The 27,122-nt window shown below is 51.4% G+C and overlaps 2 protein-coding genes across 2 annotated transcripts in view; both read left to right on the top strand.

The window, feature by feature from the left end:
- LOC122392943 (ras-specific guanine nucleotide-releasing factor 1-like) overlaps positions 1–5,257 on the top strand; it is a 41,982-nt gene extending 36,725 nt beyond the window's left edge. The window contains exons 9-10 of the mRNA XM_043388325.1: positions 2,808–2,933; positions 3,869–5,257. Coding sequence (XP_043244260.1) covers positions 2,808–2,933; positions 3,869–4,525 — 783 coding nt within the window. The 3' untranslated portion in view covers positions 4,526–5,257. The remainder of the gene's footprint in view (positions 1–2,807; positions 2,934–3,868) is intronic.
- A 17,999-nt stretch (positions 5,258–23,256) lies between these two features.
- LOC122392942 (uncharacterized protein K02A2.6-like) lies at positions 23,257–27,071 on the top strand. Its single transcript, XM_043388324.1, has 4 exons — positions 23,257–23,487; positions 23,696–23,845; positions 24,403–26,787; positions 27,066–27,071. Exons 1-4 carry the CDS (start codon positions 23,257–23,259, stop codon positions 27,069–27,071), a joined length of 2,772 nt encoding a protein of 923 aa, XP_043244259.1.
- Positions 27,072–27,122: the final 51 nt, after the last annotated feature.

Here is a 27,122-nt window from a genome sequence, read left to right as displayed (position 1 = left end):
CACCATGTGTAAAATTGATGAGAGAATAGTCATACCAAATTTCGCGGCGCTACGCGCCGCGGTTTTCCCGCTATCCGCGAAAAACCTCAGGGGGGGGCGGATATCCGCCCCCCCCCGTCGGTGCGCGGGTTAAATGCAATATGGCTCAAGCTAAAATAATTCGTATTACACATTATTCTTTTAGCAGCTTGCTAGCTGGGCTCAAGGTCAATCTATCTCTTTATGATACTTGGAAAAGCAAACAAACCGCTACACCAAAAATCGTCCAATCCTACTTTCTGTGTAGTGACGTTTCTGGTCAGCGTTTCAGCGATATGGGCTGATGCTGCCTTGAGTGCTACATATTTACTCGGCTAGCGAGGGTGTTCAAAGGTCTGCTGTTGTTCTTGAAACAAGTAAATTGAACGGGCCTCTGATACGGTACCTACTCAGTAGGTAGGGGAGAGTGGGGCACATTCGTGCAAAAAATGGATAAACCCATATATCTGTTCTTTGGTTAGTGCAATGGCAAAATTGTTGATTGTAGTATGGAAAGGAACTATTGCAGATAGTTTTCCTCTTTAAAAGTTATCCTCTAAAATTATTGCTTCCATTAGAAAAAAATGACTTTTAATAGCTCTGAACATTTGCACGAAACCTCCCCACCTATGGGGCACATTCGTTCAAGAGGTGGGGCACTTCCGTTCACCCTGCAAAGTTCGAGAAATTACCGGGCATTACCAGAAATTTACCAAAGGAAATTGCCAGGGGGTCATTTCACTTGATTCCTTTCGACAAGAATGCATTGCACAACATATGTAGAAAGAATGGGCTGGCCAACAAGAATGTGCCAACTGCCGGCCTCCGTGACCTCGCCAAGTTCGCGTGAATTGCTCGTCACGACGTCGCAAGCAGTCGAGACTGAGTCAGGCGAACGTCATTAGAGAAACCTACTACAGATAAAGTCATAAATCGCAAAAACTAAAAAAAAAATATGCACGAATGTGCCCCCAGGCAGTGCGTACACGAACCTGCCCCACAACGTTATTAGTAATATATTTCAAAATTTCTTTTTGAAAAAATGACACTTTTTCAACAAACAAGTTTGCAGCAGTTCCGTGAATAGAGTGAGCTTCTTCACCCCCAATTTTGAAAAGCTGAACCACATTTCCGAGTCAGGATCACGAAAATGGATGATATGAGAAAAGTTTGGAAAGCTCACGAATGTTACAAATTTGCGTTTTTATCAAGCATGACAGCAGGTACAGTGTTGTCTTCTACGGTGAACGAAGGGCGGCAATGATAGACATATTTCCATAATTTACCTTGAGCTCGTGCAGTCACTGGTGTTCCCATAAACTGCTGAAAACGAATGTGCCCCATGCACGAATGTGCCCCACTCTCCCCTACTTATGTCAATGCCATCAGTCGGAAAAGATTGTCCATACTTGACGCCTTTAACTGATACCATGCCGTGGCCCCTCGGACTTGTCCTGTGAGGCATTTTCAAATGGATCATTTCGCATTCTCTTCGAATTTTGTGTTTTTGATGAGCTCGACGTATAAGCTAATTGAGCGTAACCTCCCGTGGCCACTGGACTCCACTAAGATCTTCGGAAGCAGAAGTCGTCCTCCCGGACGACTACCGCTGTGACATCCCAAGACAGTCCTTCTGTGACCATTTTTACTGGTCCTTCGTGGGTCCTGAGATGTCATCGTCCACGGTCGTGGCTGCTCGGACGGCTCCTGTCGCTCCCTTTTGTAAGGGCGTTACCGTTGGCCGTCCGACTTTCCATGATTGTGGCTGCTGGGACGTATTCTGCCAGGCTGTTCGGCCGGCACCACTCTCCGTAGCCGCCGCTCTCCGTGCCCAATGCTCATTAGTGCTCAGAGACGGCGGCGCAGCGGCGACAATATTGCACTTTTCTCCTAGACGGCGGCGCCCGGGACCATCCATAGGGCGGCACAGCCGCCAAAGGAGGCTCATTAGACGCGCTAGGACAGTGCTGGTCGATATCGGCGAATTACCGGTGCGCTCTAGTGACCAGCGTAGATCCTGGAGCGAGACAGCGGGCCGGGCGCTTCCTGGAAGGACCGTACGGCGGCCTGATGAAAACGGTCTAAAGCCTGTGTAAGACGGGCAACTGTATCCAGCAAATCCCGGCCACTGGTTGCCTGGCAACTCATGGAAACCAATCGGTCAGCGACTGGTAACAGCACGGTGGCTGCCATGAGCAACAGCCGTCAGTTCGCGTTGTCGGGAACAAAGGCGGACCTTCATTTGTTCACCTTTGGTGCTGTTATTGCCGACTCAAGAATGTTTCCACCCTTAGAAGCAAAAAATAATAGTAACAATAATAAAATCACAGTGAATTAGATGAGTTTTGTGGAAGACTAGGCGCTATATGTTCAAAGCAGAGCGGTATGCACGAGAAGCCAGCATTTTAGTTAGCGGATACCTGATATCCCTCTTATTTTTCCATTTTTATGAAATGACTGGTTTCCTTTTCCACCTTCTCAAAGTGCAGTTATTTCCTTGCGAGCCATGCAAATGGGCGCCTATGCCCACCACTTCTATATATTACTATTCTTCGAGGACAGTGAAAAGACCTGTCCTTTGCCTTTCGTGGCACTGCTACTTCAGCAGAAGTTCCGGATGCTCATAATTTGACCAACATTTTCGCATGGAGTCACATCAAGTACGCAAACGCATGGCGCCTTTGCTAACGTCCTTGGCTCCCAGTCATTGATAGCCGTTGCTCTTCACATCAAATGCTATCTACTTCACGTCCATCATCAACGCCTCCTGCGTTTCTTCATATTCACAGATCCCGCGCTACATCGTCACGCTGCACGAGCTGCTGTCGCACACGCCACAGAACCACGTGGAGCGCCGCTCTTTGGACGAGGCGCGTCGACAGCTGGAGCAGCTCAGCAGGCAGATGCAGGACGAGGTAGGCTGACGTCGAGGTAACGGGGTCCGCTGGGCGAGGTAGGCTTGTCGCTGAGGCCCGTCATACGAGGTATAACTCACCAAGGTCCGTTGTTGAACGAGATCTGAGTCACCAAGGTCCGTTGGACAAGGGCTGAGCCACGAAGGCTGAACGAGCTCTGAGTCACTAAGGTTCGCTGGACGATGTCTGGGCCACGAAGACGACGTCGGAATTACCCAGATCCGCTAAAAGAGTAAGCACATACTGAGCCACTGAGGCCCCGCTAAAAGATGGAGGTGCATACGGAGCAACCAATGTCTGCAGGGCTGGACTGTATCCTGTGTCCTCGACTGTATCCTCGACTGGACTGTATCCGTACCAACATCATTTTGCCAACCGATGGTAAGTACGAAGCACGAACATACTTATGTCCCGAAGACTAGGTAGATGTTAGGGCTGACTCCGCTGAAACGACTAACGATGAGGACTTCTATATACAGATGTTCATCCCTACCATGTTGCACCAGGAGCGTGTGAGAGAGAGAGAGAGAGAGAGAGAGAGAGAGAGGGAGAGAGAGAGAGAGAGAGAGAGAGAGAGAGAGAGAGAGAGAGAGAGAGAGAGAGAGAGAGAGAGAGAGAGAGAGAGAGAGAGAGAGAGAAGATGTTAATGTGCTGCATATCAATCTCACAAAGCGACTCAGTAGATACCTGAAATTCATTATCCTAGCAATATGCAAAGCTTTGAAGTTCTGTCATCTGTACCATTTTCATCAGATCAACTTCAAACATATTTTACATTACTCCGCGGCGTTGGTACTTCCCTGCACTTCTCTGAACATACGGGAAAATACCTGTCTCTGTACTGGATATGTTCTGAGGAGCCCATCTCTGTTCTGAGTCTGTGTCACCGTTTCTTTGATGCCGCTGACAGCGCACGTCCCGGCGGGGTCTGTCAGCAGGTCAGCGAGGCGGAGAGCATGCTGCGCCGGCTGGCGGTGGAGCGGCTGATGTCGCACGGCTGCGGGCTGCTGCACGAGCTCGCCCAGTCGGCCCAGGCCGCCCAGCCGGCTGCGCGCACCCAGCGGTCCCGCTCTATATCCGACTCGGGCGCCGGCTCCGTCACCCTGTCGCCGTCACCGTCCATTACCAACCAGTCGCGCTCGCTCTCCTGCTTCCACCTGGAAACACGCAAGGTGTGCTCATCGTTCCCGCGCGTCTCCATCGACTTCCCGCGCGACAAGAAGGAGTTGTTCCTCTCGGAGGACAGCGACGATCCGTGGAACAAGGCGGCTGGCGCGCGCCGCGAGCGCAGCCACAGCACGGTCAGCTGCCAGCCTTCGCAGGAGATCGCTGCCGCCCTGCAGCGACACAGACACTCGTGCCAGATCTTCGGCAGGGGCGACGACGAGGACATCCAGCGCATCAAGAGTCTGCGCAAGTGTTCGGTGGGCCCCTACCTGGCCGTGCCCTCTGTGATGATCAGTGACGCCGCCGTGCCGCCGGGGCCCTCCTCGTCGCCCAGTCTGCGCTCCAGCATTTCGTCGCAGCCGCGAACCCCGCGCGGACGGCGCTCCATCACGTTTCTGGACGCGGTGGCGTCGCAGCCGCTCTGAGACGACGGGAAGCGACGCGAGCCGAACTCTCGTCAATTATTGATGCACGGCTTCGCGGTGAGGCGATATAAATGCTCAGACACGTGGCGTGTGGTGGTTTTGGCAGCTGGTGAACTGCGCTTTAGGACCGTGCTTCGTTTTGTGGAAGCCGAGAAGACTGAACTGAAAGAGGAACTCTTTTTTAAACCGAAAAGACCTATTGAGGTAACTGCTCGCTGGCTGACGTGCGCACAAAGCGCATCGTATAATGCAAACAGACGAACAGTTGAAATAAGTAATAGGCATTGTTAAAAGCCGCCGTCAGCGGGGACTATTTACCATTAAAATGTCAGTCGCAGTGGCTTATGGGCAATGATATGGCTTCCTGACGCTCGTACTGACGTCAAATTGTTTCAAACTGTGTTGGTAAATTTCGAGCAGCCGTTGGAAAGGCTGTGTTATGAGTCATTTTCACATCTTGCCAATTGTCGGCGGAAATTTCGAGTGGTGACGACAGGTTATAGGTCAGCGAACGTTCTCATCATCGACGTCGAGCTTCGTGTCAGTCGAGTGCTTATGAACATTGTCGTCGAATGACAGGCTTTGTGGATCGTTACCGGCTTTGTGTCAACAGCAGGTCGCCGTGCTCGGCGCAGCTGTAAAGCCATTGGCCATCGATCCAGCCGATATGAACGGCAGTTCACAATGACCATACCGGCCGACCACATAGTTGCTCAGAACAGAATGTGGTCGTTAAAGGGACCCTCCCACCTTAACATTAGTTTTGAGTTGAGATAGCCAAGTTTGCGGCCAGGCTCAGAAACCACCATTTATCCTGGTCGCAACCCCCGCAGCTTTATGGTGTTCAAGAAATTTCTTCCCTTTACTTGCAGGGTGGGACCAGCGTGGTCCCTATCTCTTAACCATTACGGGAATCTGATGACGTCATCAGGCTTTCGAACGTCCGTTAAATGTTTGACTAAAACGTTTTGTAGCACGCGGTGGTATATGCTGCTTTGCGCGCAACAAATGCCGCACTTTCAAATAAAGTCGCTAGGAACAGCGGAGATCCCAAAAAGTAAACAAAAGTAAAAGTCTAAGTAAAAGTCTAAGTAATCTTGAAAACCGGTGAATATTTTTCGATGAAATTTGGTAGATATTCGTTTTTGCTCTTTCTGAACCGAGCGACATCACTTTCATGCCAATTCATTAACTTTTTTGAAGGTGGGAGGGTCCCTTTAACAGGGGCTACAGAAGCTGTCAACGTTTCTTGTCATTGACTTTATTACCAACGGAGAAAAAAGCTAACGTAAATGTTCAATTAGACGTCTTAGCAGTGTCATGGTGATTCGCCAATGCCATTGGGCTAATACGCCGAAGCTTTTATAAGTGTATTTTTCTTTGTTGATTGTCCATTCCAACTACGCCAGCGGTTTCCGCAGGAGCCTACGGCTGTTGGTTTGTAGCCAAGTGGAGAATGCTCATAGGTCTGGCGACGTGTGCCATGTTGTCGGTGAGCTGTGTATGTGTAATGTTTTTTACGTGTGCAGGAAGCGCCAGATACCGGAAAGGCCTTGCTAGGCCCGGTGAACTGGCTTAACGCCGCCGTTTTCTTCCAGCTGGGCCGCGACTACGTGAATTTGGTGTGTCTGCTTCCGCTGGTGAATGTTTATAGTAATGTGGCCGGCTCATTCGTGCAGCTTGTCAATAGTATGTTAGAATGGCGCTTTTCTGTTCCTTCCTGCGAACGATAACAACGCTTCCAAAGGTAACAGACTGTCGACATGATGACGCCTTCGGCGGATGACACTTGCAAGTTCACTGAGGGAAAGATGACCCTCTGAAGTGTCATGGACCAAGGAAGAGTTGTCTAAAATTTGATTTTCCAGAATTCCTTGGGAATCCCTTTTTGAATCCCTTCCGGGATCCCTTCAACGAGTTACACCAAAACTCTGTCAGAAGGATACTATAACTCTTTACGAACTCCTTCATCTCAGCCGAACTCTTCTTAGACTCTTCTTTAGCAATCATGGTAAACCATCCTTAGACTCTTTCAAGACTCGTAAAACATTGCTCTCGTAGAACCCTTTCAGCATTTACCCACTGAGAATTCCGCGCCTCTGAAACGCTGAACTAACGTGCAACCTGAGCTTATTGCTTAGAAACAACATCTTAGAAAGAACATATCAGACCAGAGACGACATCAGAAACGACATGTGAGCGCCTTAATGGAAACTGATAATGGAAGAGGATTTTGTGTCATGGTACACATTAGACAATCCCTTTCCATTATGCCTGTCACCCAACAGCTGTTTTTTATTCACCACATTTTATAAGGCAAAAGGGCAAAAGTGCACTTTGATAGGGTAACAGCGAGAGCGAAAAAGACGGCGCCAATGCATGCGCTGGCCACTGCACTGGCCCGAGACTAGGCGCAAGGCGCAGGACGGCAGGAGCGTGCCGTTGGTAAGGAGGACCCAATGGACATCTGGGATGAGGAGGGTGAAGTGAGTAGGATGCTCAGATGCTGCAAGTGGCCAAGAAAGTGATGGTCGCCAGTAGGCAGAAGGCGCCAGTCAAGGGTTAGGGGTCTGATGAACAGAAGGTTGTAAGTGCGGTATCTGGCCTGAAAGTACCAGTTGCAGTGACCGTAAGGACGGCACCATGAACCAGTAGATCGCAGATGGTCATGAGGGCACCTGGAACCAATGTGGCACCAGCTTGATGCCAGTAACCTTTTAATCGCTTATACAATTGTATTTTAATTTCATTGTAATTAAATTTTATAGTTACAATTAATAACGCCCAAATTTTAAGAAGCTTTTGAGTTCAGTGATAACGTCTCATGTATTTGAACTTTGGTTTAGACAATGGTAGCCAAGCCACCACTGTAATTATATGGCCATATGTGATAAATATTTTATTTTTACCCATCCTGGTGACAACGAAACCGTCAAGCCACGAACTCGTTCTCGTTTATTCATTCACTTCTTGTCCGCACCCCGATATCCTGTCCGCAGGTTTGCCGTGCCCGTAGGGAAACTTCATGTGTGTCATCTGTCCCATCTCAAGTCCGCAGCCTGTCCTCTCGCGACATCCTCCAGTCCTCCCCATCCAATGATGTCATTGATCTACAGGTGATGTCTTTGATCTACTACCGATGACGTCACTGATCTACTACTGGTGACGTCACTGGTGCGGATCTGTCCGTCTGCGTGTCCGCCAGTTTGAGTTGTGATCCTCCCCGCGGGACATCGTCGCCGCCGCCGCGTGGCTGTCCAGAGCCGGCCTCGTGTCTGTTGTGCCGACCGGCCGGGTCGTTACCGGTCACGGTCTATATCGGTCGGTCCGCCGCGCCGGTGGGCCCTGTCCTGAGGCACGTCTCATGTCGCCGGCGCCATGGCGGCCACGCGGTCAGACTGGTGCGTCTGGGGACGAAGGAGGTGCGCCCACATCGACCGAGAAAGGCGGCCGAGCGCCGCGGCCGGGTGCCGTATTGATCTGTCTCTCTCTCTGCCGGCTACCTGTTGCACGCGCCGGCGGCAGGCCGGCGCCGCTCGACAGACTGCCGACGCCACCTGTAGAGCCACTGGCGGTCACGTGATACCACCTGTGGAGTGGCGGGCTAACATGTCGATCGGTCACGTGACACAAACGGTGCTTAGCTGAGATCAAGGTTGAGGTCACATGATAATCGATGTCTCGCTTGAGCCAAAACAATACTGAATCAGAACTTGTGATGATAAATCGACCCTATTTGTTCGATATCCGCTCTAGGGATACAAAATGTTCAGTTACTGCCCAATGACGTCAACAATGTAATTAATTATTACATAATTTTATAGGGCAATTAGCACTTAAACCCTAACAACATTGAAACCTTCCAGATGTCAGCTTAACACTCACCAGTCAATGCAAGGTCTGCAAGCATGGCGATCTGTTTCCCTTTGGCGGGGCACAGGAGGTCGAAACAAATGGAACGCCATGTTGCCGTGTATTTGCCGCGACCTTAGGACGGCGCCGGTGCGGCTCGCATTAGCCGCCGAGCGACGGGAAACCGAGCGAGGTGTGGCAATAAACTGCCCCAGAGACTGGTCGATGAAGACGCTCGGGGAACACGGAGACAAAGCCGACAAAGGTCCAGTCGCTGTCTGTCGGGCGATAGCTGCAGGCAGCAGCTCGGTCGGACGGTGTCGTGGGAGTGAAACAGAAACAGACGGCCATTCTGACACAATAAATGCTGACTAGAATAGCTTGAATAACCTGAGGGAAATTGTTTAGTGAGGTCTTGGCAAACAAAACATTGTCGATCTCGGATCACGATTGTGTCTCCAAATGCCGAAAGAGATACCTACCTGCCTGTCTACTTGAGCATTTACCTACTTGGCATCCTTAAAAATCAGCGCAGTTTTTATGGTTTTGCCAAGAGCTGAAAAGCATAAATTTCATCAATAGGTAATGCATGACAAATACTCACATCAGCGACACGAATTTAAAAGTAATGCTCTCCATCATATCTTGCCAATCCCGTTCTACCTTCCGCTTGCTACAGTATAGGAAGCTGTTTACTGAATAAATCGACTGTCGACCCGCAGCTTCACCTATTTTTGAACCAATGGACGCTTCCTCGTCTGTTTGGGGACGGCGCAATTCATTTTGATATGCATTTATAGATTTGCGACAATGTTTCAACTTTTAAGGTAAATATAGCCGATCGGACGCGACGCTAGCATCTAATTTGCCTCGATGCGGCTTCATCTCGGATGCCTGGGTGTCTGTCTTTGGGATATTTTTTGCCTCCTTTTTTCCCCTTTTTAGTGCGTGTGAGTAACTTTATGGAAGAACAGTCCCAGTCGCCCAAGGTAGGTAAAACTTCACGTGCTTGATGTCATTCTTAACTGCACAAATAGGATATCTTTGATTTTATCAACCTTCAAGTGAACCAGATACCTATACTGTTAAAAAGAGATACTGATAACGTTTGGTGAGCGCCATTATCATTGGGTTGATTTTATCGCTAAAAACAAGGTTTCATGCGATTTCTTGTATAAATAGTTAGCTGTCATAAAAACAGTGGTAGCAGTGCACTGATTCACTGATCAGTTGTCACTTGGATCTGAGATACTTCGATAAAGACTAGACTATTGTTCACCAAAAGCAGTGCGAATGGAGTGCAGAGTGCTAGACGTTTAGCGCAAGTGCTGTGCTGCACCGCACGCTTTGTCAGATAGCTATGCCGCTACATAAAAACTCTCAAGAGACCCCGGCACCTGTTTTCTAAGACGCCCATGCCATTTTACATGCCAAAATGCTTTATATTCCAGACGTGGCTGCGATGGATTGCTACTGCTTGGGTAAATAGATGACGAAAACACTGACAACAGTGAAAATGTTGCGATGGAGTGATATTTCAAGTAAGACAGCCTTGCCTGCAAATGCTGAATTATTGTTTGTTTTTTGAAACAGGATTTCGTCTGCTCTGCCCTGGTCCCTGGAACTGGATCTTCACGGGACAGCGGGAAAGGTACGCGACCATGGCGCCATCTGTCCCGGACGTAACGTTCACCATAGGGTCTGTTCCAGTCGCACTTCCTATAACACCTCTAAACTCCTCCAAGAGCAAGATAGAGGAGGTTGGAGCAAGGCCATCCTTGGCTTTGTAGGGGCTAGAGCTGCCACTGGAACAGGGAAGCAATCTTGGAGGAGTTTAGAGGTGTTAGGAAGTGCGACTGGAACAGACCCAAAGACAAGCAACGAGGCGAGGCACGCAACCACAACGCCATCTGTCCTGTACTTACCTGGCGTGCGAGGAGACATCAGACAGGTGAGCTGCGCAGTCACAGCGCCACCTGCCCCCGGTCTGGGACGAACAGGAGCTCAGAGGCATGGGTGTAACTTTGTATACTTTCGAGGTCCCATGTGGGACCCCAATGCGAACATTTGGGACCCCAATTGTCATTTTGGGACCCCAATAGTGGAGGCCCCCTAGACGCACCAGCTACTTTGCAAACGGAGGTCCGATGTTCATATAGAAGGTTCTCTGTATAAATAGGAGGCCCCTTGGACAAATCGGAGGCCCTGTTGGACAAATAGGAGGCCCCCTGAACAAGTAGGAGGCCCCCTGAACAAGTAGGAGGCCCCCTGAACAAGTAGGAGGCCCCCTGAACAAGTAGGAGGCCCCCGAAAAACAGGAGGCCCCCTGGAGAAATAGGAGGCTCTCTGGACAAGCAGGAGGCCTCCTGGACACATAGGGGGCCTTAGACAAATAAGAGGCCCCTAGACAAATAGTAGGCCCCATGGACAAATAGGAGGCCCTCTGTACAAAAAAGAAGCCCCCTGAACAAATAGGAGGCCCCATGGACAAGTAGGAGGCCCTCTGTACAAATAGGAGGCCCCCTGCAAAAATAGGAGGCCCCCTGGACAAACAGGAGGTCCTAGACCTAGACAAACAGTAGGCACCTTTCACAAAAGGAGGCCTTCTGGACAATTAGGAGCCCCCTGGACAAATTGGAGGCCCCTTTCACAAAAGGAGGCCCCCTGGACAATTAGGAGGCCCCTGGACAAATAGGAGGCCCCTGGACAAATAGGAGGCCCTCTGGACGAATAGAAGGCCCCTTTCACAAAAGGAGGCCCCCTTGACAATTAAGAGGCCCCCTGAACAAGAAGGAGGTCCAATGGATAAAGAGGAGGCCCCCTAAAAATAGGAGCCCTCTGGATAAATAGGAGGCCGCTTGGAAAATAAGAGGCTACTTTAACCAATAGGAGGCCCCTGGACAAATAGGAGGCCCCCTGAACACGTAGGAGGCCCGCTGGACAAATAGGAGGCCTCTTGGGCAAATAGGAGGACCTCTAGAAAAATAGCAGGCCCCTTGGACAAATAGGAGGCCCCTGGACAAATAGGGGACCTCTTGAACAAATAGGGGGCTCCGTGGACAAGTAGGAGCTAGAGGCCCTCTGTACGAATAGGAGGCTCCCTGGACAAATAGAAGGCTCCCTTAACAAAAAGGAGTCCCTTCAAAAAAAAGGAGGCCCCGGGACAAGTAGGAGACCCCTGGACAAATAGGACGCCCCTGCACAAATATGAGACCCCTGGTCGAATAAAAGACCCCTGGATAAATAGGAGACCCCTGGACAAATAGGAGGACCCTTGGATAAATAGGAAGCCCCAGGGGTGTCGATTTTTCAAAATGGTTGGGGGTGCTCAACCCCTGCACCGGGTGAAAGATTGTAGCTTTGCCATGGGGCACAACCGTACCTACAAGGCATGGTTGTGTATCCCCATAAGGTACTGATAATCCCGGGATTTCCACTAATATTTCCCAAAGGTTGAACGTTCTTCAAAATCATTCTGCTCGTCCTAGTACTTGGCTACCTCATTACATAAACATCTTTCCGAAAAAAACGCGTACATTTGCCGGCAGCTCGGCAGCAGCCCCGGCACCTCTGTAATAAGGTGACAGAAACCGATGACCGCGATTAGCACCGGTGCAGCAGCCCCTGCGGTCCGCAGGGGCGGACATTGCGCGGGAGGCAACGGTATAGCTACGAGGCTCTGGCGTTTATCAGACGATCACAATAATCGCTGAAAAAAATAACAGGTGATTGCATTTCGATATTTATGGGTTTACGATTTTCCTCAGTGGCGTAGCCAGGTGGGCCCGTGAGCCCCCCCCCCCCCGCCCCATCAGGTTCAGGGGCCCATCGGATTATTCGGGCCTGAGGGGCACTGCGGCGCCAATTGGCCACTGAGGGTTCACGTTGGCTATATTTGGACTCAGAAGGGCCCCACAGGGCTCGTAAGAACACCTCATGGGCCCACAAGTACTAACATTAAGATCTCCATAAGGGCCCCAAGCCAGCCTCTGAGGGCCACTTGCCGGCCTCTGGGGGTCTTAACCGGCCTCTAGGGGGCCAGCTCTAGGAGCTGCACACCCGCCTGTAATGGCCCCACACCCATTTTTCTGAGGGCCCCTATAACGGCGACTGTGAGGGCCCTCACCGGCGCCCCTGAGCGCCACACCGGCGTCTCTGAGGGCCCCACACCCCTAACTCTGAGGCCCTATGCCAATGCCTTTAAAAACCCTACATGGGCGGTTCTGAGGGCCCTTGACAGTTACCAGCGACCCTGACGGCCCCACACAGGTGACACGGGCGGTCCCAGCGGCGTTTGAGCGCACCATGCCAGTCTCTGAGAACCCAAGGCTCCTGAAGGCACTGGTGACCTCTTGATATCTTCTTGTCGGCCTATGAAGGATCCGTTCCGTAACAGCAGTTCTGAGGGCCCAACGCGCGCCTGTGATGGCCCTAAACCAGTGTCTCTGAGAGCCCCCACACCGGCGCCTCCAGTCCGAGGGCCCCACATTGCCATATCTGAGGGCCCCACACTAGTGCCTCTTAAGGCCCTATATCGGCGGCTCTGAGGGCCCAACATCGTAGCTTCTGAAGGCCCCACAAGTGCGCATGTGACGGCCACCCTGCCACCGGTGACATTTGAAGGCCCCACACCGGCGACTCTGAGGGCCCCATCAGCGCCTGAGCCCGTTCCGGTCTCTAAAGATGACCCCACAGGGTTTCTGAAGGTACCACCGGCCTCTGATGACCCTTTGCCGGCCTCTGAGGGCCCGTCGCCGGTCTCTGGAGCCCCCTGCCGGCTTGTAAAGGGTACGCGCCAGCAGCTCTAAGGGTCCGACACCCGTGTACGACGGACCCACACCTTCTTTGCAACTTAACGTCTTTTTTCGCCCTTCTTCTTAAATCTAACTTTTCTTTTCTTTACATCTTTATTTCATGCCTTGTAAATTGTGTAATTGTTTTATTTTTAGTAGTGAACTACTGCAGAACAATTATTTTCCTCAAGCAGAGTTAGTGGGAGTCATTGAGGAACAAAATCATTGGGGGTGCCCGGAAAACCATTGGGGGTGCTCATTTGAGCATTGGGGGTGCTGCAGCACCCCCAAAGGTATACAAATCGACACCCATGGGAAGCCCCCTGGAAAATAGAAGCCCCCTGGATAAATAGGGGACCTTCTGGAGAAACAGGAGGCCTCCTGGACAAATAGGAGGCCCCTTAGACGAATAGGAGGCCACTTGGACAAATAGGAGGCGCCATTAACCAATAGGAGGCCCCCTAGACAAACAGGAGGCCCTCTGTAACAGTAGGAGGCTCTCTGTACGTACAAGAGACCGGCGCTCGACCTGTAGAAGCTTAGCTGTATGTACGGCCCTCCAGGTATTAAGTGGTTGGTTGCCATCATCACAATAATCGATCAGCATTGATGAATACGTCTAATGGCTGTTGAAAGCCATTGCCGAAGTGTGTGCATGAGCCCTCTTCTCATTTCTGTTGAGCCATTTTACAGGAGTGTCTCTGTCATTCAAAGTTATTGCACCCAAAGCACATAGGCTAACCAACCACTCTTTTGCTGGAGGGCCGTACCGTTACACTAGGAGGCTCTATGTGCAAGTAGTCGAAGTAGGAGGCTCTCTGTACTGTACCTACAATTACAAATAAGAGGCCCCCTGAGCAACTTAGATGCAACACAAATCGGAGGTCACCTATAAAAAAGCGGGACTCTGTTGGAATACCTGTTTGAAAAAATTATTTTCCTGATATTCAAATTATTTAATCCTCGCCCGCACATGGGGGGGGGGGGAGGGCAGTGGTTGCCACCTCCACCCCCCTACACTGTAAAAAAAGATTAGCACCCTTTGGGTCATAAGTCAGAGTTCAATTTTCAGTACCCTGTTGGTGCTTAGTGTATGCCCCAAATGGTGCTTACTCAAGAGCCCTAGATGCTAGCATTAGCACCATCTTGGTGCTCAACTTACACTCCAAAGAGTGCTTAGTTCAGAGCCATAGGTGCTAAATAGGTGCTAGCACTAGCACCGTTTTGGTGCTTTGGTGCTAAATTCACGCACCCAAAGGGTGCTTCATTAAGAGCCATAGGTGCTAAATAGGTGCTAGCACTAACACCGTTTTGGTGCTTTGGTGCTAAATTCACGCACCCAAAGGGTGCTTCATTAAGAGCTCGGGTGCTAACATTGGCACCGAAGCACCCTAGCATGCGTCTAGCACCCAAAAATGTGCCGAGTTCAATTTTCAGCTCCTAGTGGGTGCTTACTGCCGTATGGTGCTACAGCGTAAGCACGTGCTAAGCACATGGGTACTTGACACCGACCTTCTCGAGCCTCTGGCGGAGGCCGGGACTTTTATTCGGAGCGGAGAAAACTTAGACGCATTTTGAAGAGTGGCGGCGAGGGACGTAGCCGCCGGCCGGGAGCCGAGCTAAATCGAAAGGAACATTGCGATTCTTAATGCCTACATGCTGCAAACACGTTTAGTTGTTTAGTTGTTTGTCGTTTATTTATGGTAATGGACAACGTATGACGGTTATTAGAGTTAAATTTAAGCACAAGCGTAAACTTCTTAATCACAAAGCACCTTTTTACAAATTTAAAAAAAAAACAACAACAGAATATCAGCACGTCCATGCGAACAGTGCCACAGGGCCGCTCCCCTGGCTAAATCACAACATATCGGCGCCGCTATACAGGCTGCGGCCGCCGCCCTAAACAGCCACGTCTGCCGTCAACCATGCCCGTAATAGATAAATGGAAAAATATGCCATCTGCATTCTGCAGTCTGCACTGTCTCTTTCACTGTAAAGATTATAATTCATTTCATTAGCCATCAGTTATCTGTCGCCTATCTGGTAAAATGTCGATAAAACTTTGCCTTATCAACCATAAAAAGGTGTGGAATTACATCCATTATTATTCATAGCACGACAGCAGGTCAGTGCAAGCCCACCTTAGCACTCCGACAAGGCTGGAAAGTTCCCACGCAGCTCCTCCATTGATGCTCCGTTTCAGACTTCAGACTCGGTCTTCATTTCAGTTAGGACGACACCCACTTCAGTATTGTCACTCACGAATACCCGTATTCGCCTACAAACGACCAACACCATCACTGTTTCTATCACTGACCGCACGCACATGGACCAACCAACCCGGCCGAGCGCTCCCGCACAACTGACTTGACAAATGCAAATGGCGTCGCGAATCCCGCGCGCTTTCTGAATTCGCTGCTTTTTTCGGACGACGTAAGCACCCAGATGCTGAACAAGCAAACCAATTAGCACCGAACGGATGCGATGTTCCCGCCAAAATCAGTGAAGCATATTTTGGGTGCTTTCATCAGCTCTGAAGTTTGATCATGGTGCTTAAAACTGATGCTTGGATTAGCACCATCCGTGCGTTGGTGCTATTACAAGCACCCTTGAAGCAGGGAAGTGCTTCAAGTGCGGGCAAATTGTCAATTTCGGAGCTTAGACAAGTACCTAAGAGTCTTAGACTGCTAAATGTAGAACATTTTAAGTGCAGGTTAAGCACCCAGGGCTCTTGTTCCAGAACCGCAGCATCCGACTAGCACACCGGGGTGCTAATCTTTTTTTACAGTGTAGGTAGTTTTTCTGCTCTGCACTAAACATTTTGATTGCTAGAAGTCGGATGTTTCGTATAGCTGCTGCTCTATCCTTTCTTAGCGTCCACTGAAAATGTCAAGTTTCTGTGGTTTTTGGTTTCGGAGAAATGACCTTATTCTTCAGGTAATGTCATAACCCAAATGACAAATTTCTAATATCTTGCGTTGGCTATGGGTCTTGTGAGCTTTTGACACCTTGATTTCGGCCTTTTTTGCCAGTCTTACCTCCCACCTATCATGGAACATGTTGTTCAATGATGTAGAGATGCCAGGGTCAGGGTCAAGGTCAACCTAGGTCGTCTAAAAATATTGCGTTTTAGGCAAGCTGAATTTACTTTCGTGAAGTTTCTTTGACTGTATTTTTGGTAAAAAATTCTCAGTTCATGATCTCATGTAATATGGACACATTCACAATCGGTGCACACATCAGTATACACACAGACACACACAGACATACAAACGCATGTCATTGACCTTGACCTAACTTGACCTGAAATGACCACAGCCAGCAAAAACCTAGTCGGATAGTGTGACAAAGAGGTTCTAGCTGGCTTAGCACCACAATACGGCAGCGTCATCGGTATATGATGAGCAGCGCACGTGATATTCCAACGGGCAACGGTGACCCCAAACAGCAACATTCTTTAGTTTGACCTGACCTGGGAAGTCAATGACTGACCTGATGAGGTAAAATTGGTATCATTGGATTCGTCTCTTCCCAAAGAATCTGTCGCTCTTGACCGCGAAGCTTAACCCTATTCCTGGCGGGCTCCGCCGGGACAAGAAACTGGCGGGGGGGGGGGCCGATTCGGCCCCCCCTGAGATCTCGAGAACGAAGCAAGATAGCGACAAACGGTAAACGGCGTCGGATACGCACGGTCAAGATCTACAATTTTTACTAAGGTCATTTTCAGGTCAGGTCAAAGATGACGTCACAGGGGTCGAAAAAGTCAAAATGGCGGCGCTAGATATGGAGAGAGTTTTTCTCGAATAACTTTCGAATTAGTCAAGATAGGAACAAACTAAGGGCATCATCGTGATCCTCTCGTCAATCCGCATCGAATGATATATATGATGACCTCGCAAGGTCAAGGTCAAAGGTTGACCTCAGGTCACGTGACCTCGAGGTCATCATGTATATCATTCGATGCGTCTTGACGAGCTGAACACAATGAAACCATCCACGCGTCTGTATCTTGTTCCTGTACGGAGTTATTGGCCAAAAACCTTTGGTGACCTTTGATGACGTCACATGACCTCACAGCTGCCCAACAGCAAAACAGACCTCAAGGTAGTGAAGGTTGATCGTATATGAAGTCATGTATGGTATATGGGGCCATTCCGACCCGTTTTAGTGGTAAAAACAGGGAGTTGATTTTTCCCCCATTGACTTATAATGGGGAGGTCGCGAAACTGACCTGACCTTAGGTCACCGATATCAAAATTCCGAGATATACAAATTGCACATACTGGTACCCTAACTAAAGCCTGAAGAGAAGAAATTGATCGGTCAAAAACTCTAGCTCTGGCGTGATTGCAAACTTTTCTGAGGTAGGGTCACCAAACCGCCTCTGGTGACCTGACCTGAGGTCATATCAACTCAAAATTTTCAGACATGTTGCGTAGAAGCCTTTTAGGAAAAGTCAGAAAATTTGAGCTTCCTAGCTCAACGCGTTTGGGAGAAATAATCAAAAAACCTCAGGGGGGGGCTCCTGAGGCCCCCCCCAGGAATAGGGTTAAAATGTTGTAAGAAAAAAATTGTGGTGATGTCGAATAAGATACCTACACAAGCAGCGGGCCGACCCATCATATACCGATGACGCTGCGTATTAGTGCCAAGCCAGCTAGAACAGCTCTTTGTCACACTCTCCGACTAATTTGCTGGCTGTGGTCATTTCACGTCAAGTTAGGTCAAGGTCAATGATATGTGTTTGTATGTCTGTGTATGTCTGTGTATGGACTGATGTGTGCACAGATCAGTTTGTGTGTCCCTATTACACTAGATCATGAACTGAGAAGCTTTTACTAAACATACAGTCAAAGAAACTTCACGAAAAGTAGCTTCAGCTTGCCTAAAGCGCAATAATTTTAGATGACCTAGGTTGACCTTGACCCTGACCCTGACATCTATACATCGCAGAACAACATGTTCAATGATAGGTGGGAGGTAAGACTGGCAAAAAAAGCCGAAATCAGGGTGTCAAAAGCTCACAACTCACAAGGCCCATAGCCAACGCAAGATATTGGGTATTCATCATTTAGGACATGACATGAAGAACAAGGTCATATCTCCAAACCCAAAAGCCACAGAAACTTGAAATTTTCCATGGACGCTGAGAAAAGATAGAAAAGCAGCTATACACAAAATCAGGTTTCTAGCTTTAAAAATGTTAAGTGTAGAGCAGAAAAACTAACTTGGGGTGGCAACCCTCCCCCCAGGTGCGGGCGAAGGTTAACCCTCACACTTTCTGGGGTCGGCTAGATTTCTTGCGCAATGATGTGCCGTTAAATTTTTTTCTATAATAGGTAAAGGCATTGTGTTTTATTGTCAAAAGTGAAAAAGCCAGACATTTTCGTCGATTTCGGACGCCGCGGGGGATATTTACATAAAATGTCACCCTGCTGGCCTGGATCCACCAGTAGGGTCAGGTGACCTACCATTTCTTTATCAATATTCAGAAAAAAAATCATGGCATCAGAGCTGTGACGAAAAATAAGTGGCCTAAATCCGATGCGAAAACTGGATTTGGGGGTACCCTAGGTTTGGCTTCTGAGCCTCTGGTCCCCCAATGAAAATTTCTTAGAGGAGGCCCTGGCGTGGTTCGTAAATTACCGCTTCCGCAATTGGAGGCCCCTAATTGCTTGGAGGCCCCCACTAAATGGAGGCCCCCTTGGACGTTTGAGACCCCAATGGTGATGTCAAAGTTTCACCCATGCTCAGAGGAGGCCCGCGGTGACAGCATTATCTGCCTTGGACCTACATTACAGGCCGAGGGCAAAAGGGACCACCAATAATGGAAATCACGGCTTAGGTAGAGCGAGAGCTCAGAGCAGTAAGAATGTTCTGATCCTATACTGCAGATTCTCAATGTGAGCGGCCTTCCGGCGGATCAGCTCCAGCACTAGCACAGTCTGCAGGTGACTGATGGTCATGTTGACCATCTCGGAGGGCAGACAGACAACTTTCCAACGACGTATTACAGTGCGCATGAGTTTTGCCAAATCTTGCACTATAAGCACATGAAGTTGGAAAGAAATCGGCACGTGCGTTAATTAATGCGACTTAATTTCCGTAGTATCTTTTTCTGGACACCCATTTACAGAAAAGTGACATTTTAACCGGCAGGACCTGGCCCACCAGCAATTGACTCATCGGCTCACGCTACCGTATCGAATACCACCTACACGGATTGATGAAGTTATATGCTCGATGGCCACGGGTTGGCGGACCCTTCTTGGTAACTCTATAGACTAACCAATACCCATTGCTCACAAAGATGCTGTAGAAACTATGAAGGCAGAAAGCAATCATTTCCATTTTGCCCGAAATCATTTCGATTGTAGCTTCCCATGAATAGCACAACCCTTCATGATTAGGTACTACATATAGTGGGCCCAACCGGGACCAAGGGTATGAGGGTGCAAGCAAACGTCCAAAACTGATGGTCAAGGAGCTAGTTTATCACGTACTGCTATACATGTAATGCTGAAAGTAGGGTGTCACAGGAAACCATGGTCTCCATGCCACCCTTCCTGTCGCCAGTGAATTTATGCATTCTACCCATTGTCAGACATAAGGTTTCCTGAAACGTCAAGCGGGCAAAGTGACATTATAAGCGATGGTTTTCGACTGTACCTCATTTTCAAATGGAAATAGGTATGCGCCTACCTGCAATATTTAGTGTAGCAGCTGAGAAATGACATGCGTGTGACTTGTTAAATGACATCGCTTATGGCATTTATCATTCACTAAGTCTTATGTAAGTATTGACGTAGGAATGCGGCTGGCCGGGGACTAATGGCTCGGGTAAGGGCTGGGGTGTGATTACCCTCCACCTATATCGATTTAACCCTCGCCGGCCGAGGGGGGGGGGGGGCGGGTGCCGCCCCCCCCCCCATAGGGTTTTTTCGTGATAGCTCCGAACACGCTGGCGATAGAGAGCTGAAACTTGGCATACCTGACCTTTGATCCAAGCCGGATCTTTTGACACCAACCACATTTTTGGGTCAGGTCAGGTCACTGACCTATGACGTCATAAGTGAACCTCTGCACGGTCTTCAGATGTCGCAACTTCGCAACGCCCTCACTGCCAGAGGAGATGTCACAGGGAAATGAAACTTGCAGGATCTAGTATCCATTATGAGTCTCACAACTTGTATATCTCGGATTTTTCCTAAAGGTCATATGAGGTCAGGTCATTTTCATGACCTCACCATTATAAGTCAATGGGGAAAAATTCAAACTGCTATTCTGGCGCCGGGAACGATCTCCAACTATCTCAAGCACACAGAATCGTGATTTGATGCACTCCTTGCAAGGTTAGATGCGTCGCTTTTGCAATGTTGACCTTGCGTGACGTCATTTATGACGTCATCAAGGTCATATTCGTTTTTCGTCAATAACTCTTGATCAAATTAAGCTAGCGAGTCGGGAAAGCCACCAATGGACTCAGGAAGACCTGCTGAATCGAATGATATGCGACATGACCTCTTTCGACCTACTTCGTGACCTTAGGGTGCTGACCTGACCTTGACCTGAGGTCAACACCCCAGGTTGACCTGACCCGAACAAAAAGGACATCATTCGACGCGCCTGAGCGAGGCTAACACGATGCTGCCAAAATCGCGGCTATGCGGCCGTTTTTTGCGAAGTTATTCACCAAAAACTGAACCGTACCCTGGGGCACTTGACCTGACCTCAGAGGTCACCGGTTGACCTAGGACCTTAAAATCGGGTACCAATCTCTGCGTCTCGTAACGGCGCACACGCTCGTTTTTTCCGCGACGCGCTAGCTCCACCAGGGGCGAAACGGCAAGGGGGGGGGGGTCGTACCCGCCCCCCCTCGGCCGGCGCGTATGTAGAAAACCGATAGGTCCGGCGAGGGTTAAATCCATGTTTAGTTTTGACAAAGTTGCGCTAAATAACTCAAATTCCAGCAAAATAAAAAAAAACGCACAAAAAACTTTGACTTCAACAAATCACAAAAATGAGGGAATGATGGCTAGGAACAAGCTGCACTTTAAATGCCTTAATATTTTAAAGCGGATAGTATCTATGGATGCCTTCCAGTTCTCCATCGTTCAACCTTGAATTTGACATTTGATCAGTTTGGCCGGGCGTTGGGGAAAATACTCCTCGATACTTGGCTATAGCCTGGCATAAGTTTTGCTTTGTTGCTATTTTTTTCAAACGGGACAATCTGGAGGCATTTTATTTTCCCATCATTTGACCCCGGCTTTGACATGAAAATTGAATAGTTATTGGAACCAAATCATATCCGCGATCAATTTAGTCTGATTATCATGTGCCGTTTGGAAGGAAGCACATTTTGTTTTTCTCAACGACAATGACAATACAAAAACAATGTAATAAGTTATTGTCAGTTATTGTTATTGTTAACCCTAGAACGCCTAGGGGGGGGGGGGGTTGTATCAGCCCCCCCTGAGGTTTTTTCGAAGTGCACGCTAAACGGCTTGTCGTAGCGGGCTGAAATTTTCAATACCCTCTGGGGCAACCTTTGCGCATCTTTTGACGAAAAAAATTGATCGGGTCATGTCAGGTCACGGAGTTATGACGTCATAAGAGGTACAGCCTCCGGCCGGATTTTCACAAACTGAGTGCCAACGCCCGAGGTTTCCTGCCGGTGGTACGGACATCGGTTGATGGATCGTGATGAAACTTCCCATGCATGTTGGGGCAAGTATTGGCTATAATATGGTATAAGAAATTTGACCGGGTCAGGTCAGGTCACGGAGCTATGACGTCACAAGAGGAACAGCGTCCGGTACTATTTTTGAAAAGCGCCCGAACCACTATTTTGCTAATTCTTGTCACCTCAATGGGAATATGCAGCAATATTAGCTTCTATAGGGAGCAAATGGACCTCCCAAATCCAAAAATACAATCAGATTTCAAAAATTTAAATTTTGATTTTTCGAATTTCTGCCGCCGACTGTGACCTTGCCGACTTCCGGCGCTCCCAACGCGCCATTTTTAGAGCTAGGGAAACGAAATACATACCAAACGATAGAGAATTGATCAAGGAACACGATAGTGAAGGTTTCAAGTCGATATCTCCCACCGTTTTGCCGCAATCGCCGCCGAAAGTTGAAAAAAGTATATTTTTCCGAAAATTTGACCTTTGACCGATCAAAAGTAGGTCAAATGTTGACCTAGGACCAAAAAATATACCACCAATCGCGAGATCTCGTTGAGAGCAATCCGTTGGTTTTTTCCGCTAAGCTCTACGACCTTCCGTTTCGAAACGCCAGGGGGGGGTCGTAACAACCCCCCCTGGTCGTTCGTGTTATGAGAAATGGCCTGGTCGTGCGAGGGTTAAGTTATTGTCATTGTCGTTGAGAAAAACAAAATGTCTGACCCTTCTGTTGTGTCGTGAATTTAGTTGCGCTGTTCAGTGTTCGTATCAGCTGCGCCAGAATTGTGCGAGGTTGCTTTGTTATTTTTAGGGAAGACCCAAGTCGTGTCAGCTGATTGCAAATTCCGAACCGGCGCCAAGGTGATTTGTAAAATGTAGACGTTTCATGCCCACGCGTTGTAGTCGTGCTTAGTTTCTTATTTGATAGGCACTACGATTGTAAGAACGCTCACCGCCCTCTCGTCTCGTGTTTAGTCACCGGCATCGGCCCACTACTAAGTCCGGGGTGGACTTCCGGTAATGGCGGCGTAGGCGTTGGTCACGTGGGTTTTTGGCATCTTGTTGTGCGGCGGCCAGAATACATGTCCGGCAGTTCCGGTGATTGTTTTCGGCCGCCCGCCTCTCACGAGGCCACAGTGAAGAGGCAACACAACAAAGTGGCGACTGAGGACTTCGAACAGTGATTTTTCACCATGGATTTCGCGGCGGCTCCCGCGCCGTTTTTGCCCACCGCTGGAGCTGAGCCGGCGATTCCCTGGCCTCGGTGGGTCAGGATGTTTGAGAACTTTTTGTGTGCGGTCGGAGGTGACGCTTTCCCTCCCGCACGTCGCCAAGCTGTCCTCCTGACTTGTCTAGGGACGGAGGGGCAGCGGGTGTTTGAGAATCTGCCACCCATGGAGAAGCTGGAAAGCGAGGACGACTTCCAATGGTGCCTGCGCCGCCTCGAGGCCCATTTCGCTCCCAAACAGAATGTTTGTGTTGAGCGCTACCGCTTTCGCAGCCGGGGGCAGCAACCAGGTGAGACCACCAGCCAGTGGGTCTCCGTGCTGCGCCAGTTGGCCAGCACGTGTGAGTACGGTGCCCAGATGGACGAGTTTATCAGGGACCAGGTGATTGAGAAGACCGTGAGCTCTAAGCTGAGGCAGCGGCTTCTCATGGAAGGGTCAGGTCTGACTCTGGAGAAGACCCTGACTCTGGCCGACACCCTGGAGTCTGCTGAACGAGAAGCAAGGGTGATCGAGGGACCAGCCGTGCCTGTGCCTGTCCAGGCCCTGCAGCCACAGAAGTTTCAGCGAGGGGGGTCCAGACGCCGACGCTCCGGCCCGGTCCCAGCCCAGCAGCAGGAAGGACGGCAGCAGCTTCCGCAGGGGAGGCAGCAGCAGCCGAGACGGCAGCAACCACAGCAGCAGACAGCAGGCCCTGAGTGCTGGGGCTGCGGGCGCCCTGGACATCGCAGAGGTGACCGCAGCTGCCCAGCGTTCGGTAGGAAGTGCTCCAAGTGCGGTAAGACCAACCACTTTGCCCAGCACTGCGGTGCTAGTGTGGTTTCTAGTGTCCAGGTGCTAGCTGTTGGGGCTAGTGCCGTGCCGCTGACCCTTGATGCTGAGGTAGAGGGGCTCAAGGTAACTTTCACTGTGGACTCAGGGTCTCCAGTTTCCATCCTGCCGAGGGACTCTGGGCAGGGTGATCTCGGGGCAGCCGAGGAGAGCCTTTGTGCCTACGGGGGGAGCGTGCTAAATGTGCTGGGGGTGAAAAGTGTTCATGTGTCATGCCGGGGGAAAACCGAGTTGGTCAAAGTGTATGTTGTGCCGTCAGGACGCGCTCTGATGGGCCTTGACCTGATGGAAGTGTTTGATGTTTGTATTGTGGGCAACCGTGTGTGCAGTGTGTCCACCAACCCCACCTGTGTGTCCTCTCCTGAGCCTGCCCAACCCACCAGCCCTCCTGACGAGCTACCAGCCTCTCCGGGGGCCCAACCCGCTATCCTTGGGTACCAGCACCGAGTGACAGTTGACCCAGGGGTACCACCAGTGCGCCAGCCACTGCGCCGCCTGCCTTTGGCTGTGCTGGACGCAGTGAGTGCCCGGATTGATGAGCTGGAGGCCCAGGGCGTGATTGAGAAGGTGAGCGCGTCTCCCTGGATCTCACCACTGGTCGTTGGCAGGAAACGGGACGGTGCCATCCGCCTCTGCGTTGACATGAGGAGGGTGAACCAGGCGGTCATCACGGATGGTCATCCTCTCCCGAGGATTGAGGACGTTCTCGATCGGCTCCGTGGTTCGCTGATGTTCTCCAGGCTGGACCTGAAGGACGCGTACCACCAGCTGGAGCTGCATCCCGACAGCCAGAACCTGACCACGTTTGTCAGCCACAAGGGTTTGTACCGGTTCCGCCGTGTAAACTTTGGTCTGGCGAGTGCCGGCCCTTGTTTTCAGAGGGTGATGACGTCGATGCTGGAGGGCATCCCCGGGGTGGAGGTGTACCTCGACGACATCATCATCCACGCACCGTCCCAGGCGGAGCATGACGCTCGCCTGAAGCAGGTGCTGCGGCGGTTGGAGGACCACCGTGTGAAAGTGAACTGGTCCAAGAGTGCCACCGGCTGCCGTGACGTTGATTTCCTCGGTTACAGGATCTCAGCGGCCGGTGTGCAGATCGACCCAGAGCGGATCAGTCCGCTGCTGGAGGCTCCAGAGCCACAGGACGAGAAGGGCCTCCGCGCCTTCCTGGGAGCCACGGGCTACCACGCCCGTTTCATGCCGCGGTACTCGGACCTGGTCGAGCCGCTGCGAGCTGCGCTGCGCGCTGACAAGTTCGAGTGGTCGCCGGCGCTGTCCAGCGCCGTCCAGCGCGTCAAGGACGCCATCCGTCAGTCACCGGCGCTGGGTATGTTCGACCCCGCGCTCGCCACGGTGCTGACGACCGACGCCAGCGACGTCGGAGCAGGCGCGTGTGTGACGCAGATCGACGCCTCGGGGTCGCCCAGGGTCATCGCGTACGCGTCTAAGTCGTTCTCTCCGGCCGAGCGTAACTACTCCACTGTGGAGAAGGAGGCGCTGGCCGTGGTGTGGGCCTGTGAGAAGTTTCGCCACTATCTCTGGGGGCGGAAATTCACTCTGCGCACGGATCATCAGGCTCTGTGTCCTATTTTCGGTCCCAAGGGTTCCACGCGCGTCGGCCGGCGTGTCGCGCGGTGGGAGGCCCGCCTGCTCGAGTTTTCTTTCGACGTTGAGTACGTCCGCTCGGAGCGGAACACCGTGGCCGACGGCCTGTCACGGCTGCCGGTAGCCGAGACCTGGTGGCCGGATGATGACGATCTCCAGATTGCAGCTCTGACGGTGGCAGCAGCCATCTCTGAGGAGGAGCTCAGTGACGCCTCGGCGGCCGACGAGTGTCTCAGCGTCGTCCGTGGGTACGTGTCCGGGCAGTGGCCCCGCCAGAGGGACGTTGACCCCCGAGCAGCTGGTTTCTTTCAGGTACGGGACGAGCTGTCCGTACATGGCCAGCTGCTGCTCCGCGGTGACCGGCTGGTGGTGCCAGCGGCGCTGCGCGAGCGCGTTCTGACTAACGCGCACGCGGGCCACCAGGGGGTGGTCCGCACAAAACAGCGGCTTCGTGAGCGTTTCTGGTGGCCGCGCCTGGACCGGCAGGTGCGTGACCTGCTGAAGAGCTGTGAGGTCTGCTCTCAGCACGATGGGCACGTGCGGAGGGAGAGGCCGCCCCTCCAGCCCATCCCACTCCCAGATGGACCGTGGCAGCGCCTCATGGTGGACGTGATCGGTCCCATGAGAGGTCCGTCGTCTGAGCGCTACGGCATTGTGCTCGTCGATATGTACAGCCGGTGGCCGGAGGTCGCGCTCTGCCAGGACGCGACGGCAGACAGTATCTGCCAGTTCCTGGAGACAGTGTTCGCTCGCGAAGGTGTGCCGCTGGAGCTACTGTCAGATAACGGCCCTGCGTTCCGGTCGGGCCGACTCGCCGAGTTTTTGGGTCGCATGGGCGTCAAACAGACGTTTAGTTCGCCCTATTCGCCGCAGACCAACGGCATGGTCGAGCGGCTGAACCGGACGGTTAAGGAAGCCATCCAGTCGGCTCGCCTGGCGAGGGAGCCGCGCTCGACGTTTGTCAGAAAGTTCCTGGGTGAGTACCGGGTCACGGTCCACCCGGCGACCGGAGTGTCGCCCTTTGTTTTGATGAGGGGGCGGGAGGCGCGGACGATTCTCGATGTGACCCCGTCCGATGTGACCCCGTCCGGCCGTGCTGCCGAGGATCGAGCTGTCCGGCAGCATCACCAGTCGTACCAGGAGACCTACAGGGCCCGGTATGACCGCACCGCCACGGCCGCCCCGCGATGGGAAGCTGGCGACTGGGTGCGAGTACGGAAGCCCGGGACGGGCCGGGTCGAGGGGCAGCGCTCTGTGCAGGTGAGCCGCAGGACCGGTCCGGTCAGCTACAGGCTGGCCACAGGTGAGCGGGTGCATGCCAGGCGCCTGGTACCGGGCCGCCCGGGGGAAGCTGATCGCGAGGTGCCGGGGACCTTTTACCCAGTCGGGGGCGAGCCCGAGCCTACTGACCCAGCCCCTGTGACCGTGGACCCCGCTCCTACCGATGATGTGTGTCCCGAGCCGCCCAGGGGTACCAGTCCTGTCCCAGCGGCGCCAGTCGGTGCCGCCCCTGACGAGCATGCGGCCCCGCGCCGCAGCCGTAGGGTGCGTAGGCCGCGGAAGCGTTTCTCGCCGTAGGTTAGGCGAGTTTGCGC

The sequence above is a fragment of the Amphibalanus amphitrite genome, unplaced genomic scaffold, assembly GCF_019059575.1.
Source record: "Amphibalanus amphitrite isolate SeventyFive unplaced genomic scaffold, NRLGWU_Aamphi_draft 000508F_arrow, whole genome shotgun sequence".
Taxonomy (NCBI): Eukaryota; Metazoa; Arthropoda; class Thecostraca; order Balanomorpha; family Balanidae; genus Amphibalanus; species Amphibalanus amphitrite.
This window is presented reverse-complemented; position numbering and strand designations above follow the sequence as displayed.

Coding starts and splice junctions, on each gene's coding strand:
- LOC122392942 (XM_043388324.1), top strand. CDS start 23,257: ATGGAGAAGCTGGAAAGCGAGGACGACTTCCAATGGTGCCTGCGCCGC. Junction 23,488..23,695: donor ACCAGGTGATTGAGAAGACC/GTGAGCTCTAAG, acceptor GCCCGGTCCCAG/CCCAGCAGCAGGAAGGACGG. Junction 23,846..24,402: donor CCGCAGCTGCCCAGCGTTCG/GTAGGAAGTGCT, acceptor CCAGTGCGCCAG/CCACTGCGCCGCCTGCCTTT.